The 8,494-nt window shown below is 65.3% G+C and overlaps 1 protein-coding gene across 1 annotated transcript in view; it reads right to left on the bottom strand.

The window, feature by feature from the left end:
• The window catches only part of ADGRB1 (adhesion G protein-coupled receptor B1), a 70,313-nt gene that overhangs the window by 16,581 nt on the left and 45,238 nt on the right, over window positions 1–8,494 (bottom strand). The window contains exons 19-24 of the mRNA XM_040494624.1: window positions 8,272–8,375; window positions 6,093–6,195; window positions 5,289–5,439; window positions 4,491–4,560; window positions 2,989–3,055; window positions 852–937 (exon numbers count right to left, since the gene is read on the bottom strand). Of these exons, the coding sequence (XP_040350558.1) occupies window positions 852–937; window positions 2,989–3,055; window positions 4,491–4,560; window positions 5,289–5,439; window positions 6,093–6,195; window positions 8,272–8,375 (581 nt within the window). The remainder of the gene's footprint in view (window positions 1–851; window positions 938–2,988; window positions 3,056–4,490; window positions 4,561–5,288; window positions 5,440–6,092; window positions 6,196–8,271; window positions 8,376–8,494) is intronic.

The following is an 8,494-nucleotide window of genomic DNA, read 5'->3' as shown; positions in this document are numbered from 1 at the left end:
CGTGCCAATCCCCACTTCCAGGGGATGAGGCCCAGGGAATGGGGGACCCAGACTCCCAGCCACCGTGGGCACTCCGGGGTCGTCGTCCACTTCCCCTAAAGCAGCGTTAGCGGCTTTCTAACCAGGACCAGAGAGGATGGTTTCCTGAAGCTTCTGTTCACTAGGGTTAGCAGGAGGAGCAGGAAGAGGAGGAGGGAGACAGAGACAGAGACAGAGACAGAGACAGAGACGGACGACTGGCATGGAGGGAGGGGAGTAGGCACCGGCGAGGGCAGAGGGATGCACAGAGCGGCAGGCAGAGGTGAGGTGCGGAGGGCTCAGAGGGCTGGGGCAGGATGGAGTCAGGGGGTCAGTCTCAGCCAGTAGCTGCCCCCGTCCGTGACCTCAGGGCTCCCATCCCCTGGGGGGCGGCCGGGGCACACTCGGGACCAGCCTCCTGCAGAGCCACGTGCCCTGTGGCCAGACGCTGCCCTCTGGGCTCCGGCTCCCCAAGTAGGAGGAGCATCCTACCTGTCCCCTGTCCCCTCCTCCCGTCGCTGAAGCCACCATGAGGATGGGCAGGTTGTATCCTCGCTCGGGGTCACCCACCCCAGGGTAGGGAAGCGGGGGGCCAGGTGCACCCTTCCACCGTCCCTGTGGTCCCCGCAGGGGTAGGGTCTCCAAAAACAAGGGGCTTCACTGTTTCTGAGAACTAGACGGAGAAACTGAGGCACAGGGCAGAGCAGGGGCTGGCCGTGAGCCTTGCACGGGCCTCTGAGCCTCCTTTGTCCACCTGCTCTGGGGCCCGGGGGCAGCGGGTGGGCTCTGGGTCTTTGACTCAAGGCGGGTGAGGCGCCCGGGGCCGGCCCTACCCTGCCCGTTCCTTCAGCTTCTTGTCCGTGATGCCGTCTTTGGAGACGAGCTTGTTGAACACGAGGATCCCGATGACCATGTTCACCTGCAGAGAGGAGCAGGGCGTGGGGGCGGGGCTCCAGGGGAGAGAGCGCCACCCAGTAGGCTCGCCAGCCCCGCCGGCCTGGCCACCTCCCCCCGGAGCAGCCGTCAGGTGGGGGTTCTCCCGCCACAGGGCTCCGCCCAGGGCGAGGTGCTGCTGCTCAAGTCCCCCACGTGACCCTCCCACGTGACCTGCTCCCCAAGGATTTGGGAGCCCTGCCGGCAGGGGTGGACATGAGAAGGGGCCGGGCTGACCCAGCTGGGGCTCAGAGGGTGACGTGCAGGGCGCCCTCCAGAGGCTGGACCCCGGGCTGGCCTGCACTGGGCAGCCCGGAGGCCCATCTGCTGTCCCCACTGTGGTCGGCAGCGTTTGCCGAGCTGGGATGCCATCTGTCCAGAGGTCGCAGGTCAGGGATCAGGCTGGCTCTACACACAGGGTGCCTGCCCTGCTCAGACCACAGAAGGGACCTCGTGTGATCCAGCCGCCATCATGCTTGGGGGTGCCCTGTGCCCCCGCAGCCGGTCACGCCCCCCCCCCCCCGCTCCTTGGATTCCTCCCACAACAGGGAGCTCATCCCTCGCTAGGGCCCAACCGGAGGGCCGTCTCGGGGACATCCTCCCCGTGCTGGGGCCACACTGCTCCTGCGCTGCCATGGTACCCTTCCTGACCCCCTCCCGCCAGCCACCCGCACCCTACGAAGTGCTTCCAGCTGTTATCGTTGCGTGAGCCACCGCCTACGCGAAAGAGAAGCTGTCCCCAGGGTGCGCCCGTCGGCCCAGCCATGACCCTGGAGACCTTGGGGGGTCCCTTCTCCTGGGTGGGGAGGCTCCCAGCTCATTTCTGTGCTCCCCTGAAGGCCCTCCCCTTGGCTCCCACACAGCTGCCTGACAGCTGCGAGGACTGGCCCCACACTGCTCGGATCTGGATATGGGGCGCCCCGACGCCCTGCAGCCCCTCGATCTGAGCGCTCATGACTCCACACACAGCAGCGGCCAGGCCCTGCCTTTCATCCCCGTCTGAACGGAAAGTTCCCGGACTCCGGCACCGGGGCTGGAGGCATGTTTCCTGGGTGACCTCATTTTCTGACAAGGCCAGGGGCAGAAGGGGCAGGACAGCCGCTGCCACCACCCTGCCTGTAGCGGACTCTGTGCTGTCTCTACCTGTGTGTCCCCGTGTCACTGAAGGGGCCCTGGGCTGGGGTCCAGCCGTGCCCTCCGGACGCACCCTGGGAGGGGGTGTGGGGGATGGGGGCTCCTGCCTCCACCAGCTGAGCCTCCCATCCGTCCTGGGTCTCGCCTGTTTGTAAAACGGCGAGCCGGCCCGGCCTCTGAAGAGCGGCATTGACATGCACAGCACGCAGGCCTCTCCCTTCAAGGAATAAAGGAGCCGGGACCCTCAGGCTAGGCCCGCTGCCCACCGCCTCCACCCTCACACGCGGGGCCTCCCCCGGGCCTGTGCCCAGGTGCCCCCACCAAGGCGGTGTGGCCCTGCGTGGAGAGGGCTGGGCTCGGGCAGGGCGGGCAGAGGCCCCCAGCCGTGCCCAGCTCCCCCTGCTCAGCCCTAACTTGGGGACAATAACCCTGTGTGCCACATGGCACGGTTTCACATCCGTCCCCAAAGGAGTGTGGGAAGTAGGGGTGAGGGAAAACAAGGAGGTGCTTCCTTCTCGAGAGGGTGACAGCTGGTGGCAGCAAGGGACAGGCCCCTGGCCCCCCAGCCTCAGGCTCTGCCGGCTCCTCTGCTCCTCACCCAGGCCTAGCTGGCCCTCCCTGCTACCCCGTCAGCCATCCGCCCACTGTCCCCACTCGGCCAGTCGCCTACCCGGTGAACTCACACCTATCTCCTGGCAGGTACACGGCCGGTGCCCGATAATCACACATGCTGTGCTCACAGAAATAAACGGCCACTCCTGCAGCCCAGCCTCTGTACTCCTGCACCCCGAGGGCAGGGCAGGGGGACCGTGAACGCCATCCACCCCTTGGTGATCAAGGCGACCCAGAAAGGGCAACGCATACAGCCCACGGCCACCTGGGACGGCGGGGAGGGTTCAGTACCAGCACGACAGCGGCGGCCGGTCCCACGAAGGCATACAGCAGTCCCCCCTCCAGGGAGAGCCAGCAGCTGGGGAGGGAGACGGGCTGGTCAGTGGCCAGGCGTGGGCCCAGCCCCCGCCCCCCAGGAAGGCAGGTGAGACGCAGGGGAGCGGCAGAAGGAGCCGGGCGCTTAGCAAGCCCTCCTGTGCGCACGCCGCGCACTCACGCTGGCTTCCCAGCCCTCGGGGCCCTGGGCGGCACTGGCGGGCCCGGCTCACAGGCGGAGAAGCAGGCGCAGGGCAGCGGCACGGCTGCTCGGACCCACACAGCACAGAGCCGGGCTGGCCAGGTAAGGGTGCCTGACCGCCCCAGGCTGCCCCCCACTCTCCTCCTAGATCCCCCCCCGGCCCCGCCCCCCCCCCCCATGCCAGCCTCACACACAGACCCTTCTTCCCAACAGAATTCCAACATTCTGGGTCGGGCCCCTGGTCTGGCCCTCCACCTGCCCACTCAGCCCAGGCCCCACGGCTGGGGGCACCCGGTGCTCTGCTCACACATCTGGCCTGGTCCTGCCTCATCGCACACATGGTCGCCAGCCCCGCCACCCACGGTGGCCCACGGGAGCCCCGAGTCCAGCGAAGACACTATTCTTCTGCACCGTGGCCTCTGCCCTGAGCATCCCACCCCATGCTGTCAGACAAACTCCTCTTCATCCTTCAGAACCCCCACTTTAATGGCCTCACCCTCCCCTGATCCACCCCTGACCCTCTCAGCGCGGGGGACAGTGTCCATATTTACCTCCCGGCACTCACGCTACTGGGGTTTCCGGTAAATGGGTTTTCATGTCCACTGTCCCTGCTGCCCACGTGGGGCACTGCTTCAGGACCCAGCCATGGCCTGTTCCCCTGGGGCTCCACGGAGAGCCAAGCCCATGCAGCCTGCATCAGTCCCTCCCCTTGCCTCTGGCTCCCCCGTTCCTCCCCTGTGGCCTGCAGCCACAGCTCCTGGCCTTGGTTCCTCTCCCCCAACCCTGGGAATCATCACACTGCCTTTAGGATAACCCCAAGCTTCCTGGCTTGGCATTCAAGGCCCCCGGACCTCGCCCAGCTGACCCTTCAGGGCCTCCCTGACTTCATCTGCAAAACAGGCCCCCTACCACCTGCCTTGCCCAGGAGCTATGCGCCACCCCTGTCACCACAGTCATGCAGAGGTGCACGTGTGGGTACAGAGGGGAAAACAGGCCACCGGAGCTGTCCGAGGTACCTAAGGAGGAGGTGCAAAGCTCCAGTGGCCCCGAGCCTCATTTTTCTCCATCCTGCTGCCCAGTCCGGGAGGAGCTGGCTGATTAGGGGAAGCAGCCCCTCGAAGAGCCCAGCCTTCAGCCCCGGGGCCCCCACCCTCTCCCAGCCTTAGGTCTCTCCTCTGTGAGACGGGCACCCAGCCAGCTGTCACCTTCTAGGGCAGTGGGAGGGTCTGGGGGAGCCGAGCGGCCTCCACCCCATCCCCACCCTGCCCCGACTCACTAGTTCATGGTGCTGTACCCTTTGGCCTTGGTGAATCCCACAGAAATGGCCACGACCAGCGCAGGGAGCCCTGGGGAAGGACCAGAAAGAAAGGGAGTCGGTCCCCCCACCATCCGAGCCCCGTCCACCCTCTGCCTCCTTGCAGCCCCACGGGTGGGGTGAGGCGGGGGCACAATGTGCCTCCGAAGCCCCTGAACGGGGGGGTGACACCTAGCATAAGAGAAGGGGACAGGAGGTGGACGGGGATGAGGGCCTATGGAACCGTGGTCGTGACAGGCAGGTCAGCAAACGACATACAGGACACCGAATCACACTTGAATTTCAAATAAAAAAGGAAACATTTTGGGGGCACCGAGGGACTCAGTTAATTAAACACCTGATTTTTGATTTCAGCTCAGCTCATGATCTCACGGTTCGTGGGGTCAAGCCCCGCGTCAGGCTCTGTGCCGACAGCGTGGAGCCTGCTTGGGGTTCTCTCTCTCCCCCCCACCTTCTCTCTGCCCTGCCCCAGTCATGTGCACACGCACTCTCTTTCTCAAGATAAATGAATAAGCGTCAAAAAAAAAATTCCAAAAAGAAAACACGTTTAGTACGAGCGCATCCCAAATATTGAATGGGATGTACTTCAAAAATCAGTCGTTACCTGAAATTCAAATGGACTTGGTGTCACGTTTTATCTGGCAACCCTGTGGAGGCCCAGGAGGACGAGGGCAGGGCAAGGGGGGAGGGGGAGGGGCTGCAGCAGGGCAGGCCCGGGGAGGGGCAGCCCCACCGCCCACCTGCCCCGGCACCGCTCACCCCAGCCCAGGCAGAGGAAACGCTTGCGGATGAGGCGGTTCCGGAGGCGGCCGGTCACGGCCATGTAGGACTGCCAGGCCTCGGTGAGCACCCAGCAGAAGGAGGACAGGAAGAAGAAGTGGAGGAAAGCAGCCACCAGAGTGCACACCACCTGGGCGGGGCAGGCGGGCAGGTTAGGCCGGGCAGGTGCCCCCTCACCCGTTCCCTGCCCGCCCCGAGTGAGGCTGACAGAAGCTCAGCGTTTGCAGAAGCAATGGGGTCAAATCCCCAGGCGTGAAGCCACCGAGGGGTCCCCCGGTCCACTGCCTGTAGGAGGGCTGCTGATCGGCTAGCCGCCCCCTCCCCACCCCCCAGGAGTGCTTGTGTCACCCGGGCCACAAACTGCCGGGGACAGAGTCCCCTCTCCCTCCACCTTTCCCGACTACCCAGAGATACACCCAAGGCCGGCGGGAACCCGCTCAAGGGCTCTGGGTTCAGTCCACCTGTTCAGCAGGTGCCGAACCCGACACCCAGGGAGGACAAATCACCCTCAAGCCCACATGGCACAGACAAGACCAGACGGTCTGGGCCCCAGTGGTGGGCCAGGGCCCTTGAACCGGCTCATCTCAGAGCGCCAGTCCAGCTGGAGACTCCAGACATCGGGTCCTGGCCAGACGACGGCTGCAGTCGGAGGAGAACGGGGGACTGTGTGTGGCCCTGCGCTCTCCTCCCCGAGCTTCCTTGGGATCCTTCTGGGGGGCATCACCGTCACCCCGTCCCACCTGGGCACGCCGGGGTGTGCACGGTAGGGCAGAGATCACCTACCTTATTGCGGGTCTGGGTCTGCCCGATGAGGATGAGGGCGTTGGAGGAGATGATGGAAAAGCAGAAGTTGATGAGGATCACAGACCGCTCTGAGCGGATGTACCTACGGGAGACAGGGTGTCAGTGCCCCACGGGGCCTCATCGTCACGGGAACTGGGGTCCTGTGGATGTACCAAGACTGGGGCACCACCTCCTCCCTGCAGACCTTGCTGCGGCCACTGTCGCCACCACCGCCCCTACCACACTTCCTGCCTACTGCACACTAAATTCCAGCATGTAGTCGGGTGCCAGGGAGGGTTGTGGGGAGACACTGAGCGCAGTTGACCGTTCCCGCTGGGGATGGCTCATCCTTAGAGTTGCTTCCCCTTTTTGCGTAAGATCTTCTCCCTGTCACCGGATCCCTTGGACACGGAGCATTTCTGGGGTCTCAGTCTCTGCCTGCTCCTGGTTTTCAACCTAGCTTTCCCCCTGTCCCGCTAGCCCTTCCCACCCCGTTTGATCCTGACTTTGAGGTCAGAAGACAAAACGGTTCCGAGTGGGGGCTGCAGTGGCTTAGCTATACTCCAGCTGTGCCACACTGGGCAAGTGGCCCAACCCCTCTGTGCCTCTGTCTTTCCGTCTGTGAGACTGGTGGAGGGAACGGGATCTGCTGCTCGGGACGGTGACTGAGATTCAAGGGGCAGGATACAGAAAGCATTAGTCCCCGTCCCTTCTTCTCCCATTTTCCAGGGCAGCCAGCCTCCCAGTGGCCTTGGGGGCTGAGATCCAGGCAGGTGGTGAGCAGAGGGTACAGGGCTGCCCCTCAGGGGCCATGATGCGGTCTGATGTGGTGTGTGACCTTGGGGGGGGGGGTCCACTTTCCAAGGGGTTGGGGGTCCTGACTGCGGCTCACAGGGGCAGTGACTCAGCCAGCAGAGCTCAGAAAGGAGGCGCTTTGAAAACCTTCAGCAAAACCCTCAGAACTGCGGCAGGCAGGGCTGGGGGGCGGGAGCTGTCCCAAGCCTCCTTTCCCAGAAGTCTCTGGAAACCAAGGCCTCAGGGGAGGGGCTGGCCCAGTGGGCCAAGCACGCCCACGGGGATTGGGACAGATGGTCTGAGGAGGGGCTGAGTGGGAGGAGCACTGGGTGCTGGTTAGATGAGGGGGTTTGGTGGTTCAGTGCTCCTGCCCTAGGGGAGGATGGGGGGGGTACGGGGAAACAGGCCCCCTCCCCCGCCTACACATTGATCTCTCCTTGTTGGCCTCAGGGTTCGACGTCAGTTCTGCTGCCCACGGAGCCCAGACACCAAGAGGCAGCCGCAGGGCTATGGGCTGGGTGACCTTGACTCACACTCCCAGCCCGAAACCTCAGTGGGGCTCACAGCAGGGCTCTGGGGGCAGGGAGGTGAGAGCTGCCCGCAGGCGCCCCCGTGCCCGCACACACTCATGCTCGTCTGTGGCCTGCGCCTGCGCATACATGTCCCTTACCCCAGGGCTGGGGACGGCTGGGGACTGCTGCCTTTCCCCCACCCTGCCCGGCCGGGGGAGCAGTCCAGGGGTCCTGTGACGAGGCCCCGCGGCCCGGGCGAGGGGAGTGAGGGGCAGGGAGGCCAGGGGAGGCTCTTGCCCTGAGACCTGACCCCGGGCTCAGAGAAGACCTCGCACGCCCGTGCGGCAGGACACAGAGTTTGGGGGCTGCGGGGTCCCAGGGCAGGGCGCTTGGCTGGGGAGTAGGCTGGCTGGCATCTGCCGGGGGGGGGGGCATTCTGAGGGCAGGGGGACGCATGGCCACCTTCTGTGTGCAGCAGCGTGGGCACAGCAGAGGGCAGGAGAAAAGGGTGACCGGTCGATCCCCGACCGACACCTGCCCCACCTCTCCAGTGCTACCCGGCATCCAGGCAGCGGCCCTCAGGGAGCCCGTGGGGACTGTCGGGGAGGGAGGGGGACAGAGGGAGGAGGGTGGTGGCAGAGGTGCGGTGGGGGTGCGGTCCATCTGTGATGGCGGTGGGCAGGGGGAGACAGGGGCGGGGTGGTGACAACAGAGGGGACGGTACCGCCGACGGGGAAGGGGGCTCTGGACCAGCCTGTCCCCGTGGCCGCCCTCCAAGAAGAAGGGACAAGACTTGACCCCGGCCGCGGGGTTCCTGGGGCCCACGGGGGCCGGCCCCCCAACCCCGGCCCCTGCCCGCGCTCAGGCAGCACCTCCACACGGAGACGTAGATGATGATCAGCATGAGCAGGGTGAGGGACGACACGCCACAGCCCACGATGAGCGTCACCGATGGCACGGTCCCCTTGTCCATGTTCTGAGGGTTCCAGGGCGGGAGAAAGCGGAGTGAGGGCCCGGCCTCGTGGGCGCTCTGTGGCCCTGAAGGCTGGGGGGCGGGGGTGCCAGGGTGGAGCCTTCCCTCTGCACCCCCAGCAC

The sequence above is a fragment of the Herpailurus yagouaroundi genome, unplaced genomic scaffold (assembly GCF_014898765.1).
Source record: "Herpailurus yagouaroundi ecotype Mexico unplaced genomic scaffold, PumYag 186, whole genome shotgun sequence".
NCBI lineage: Eukaryota > Metazoa > Chordata > Mammalia > Carnivora > Felidae > Herpailurus > Herpailurus yagouaroundi.
This window is presented reverse-complemented; position numbering and strand designations above follow the sequence as displayed.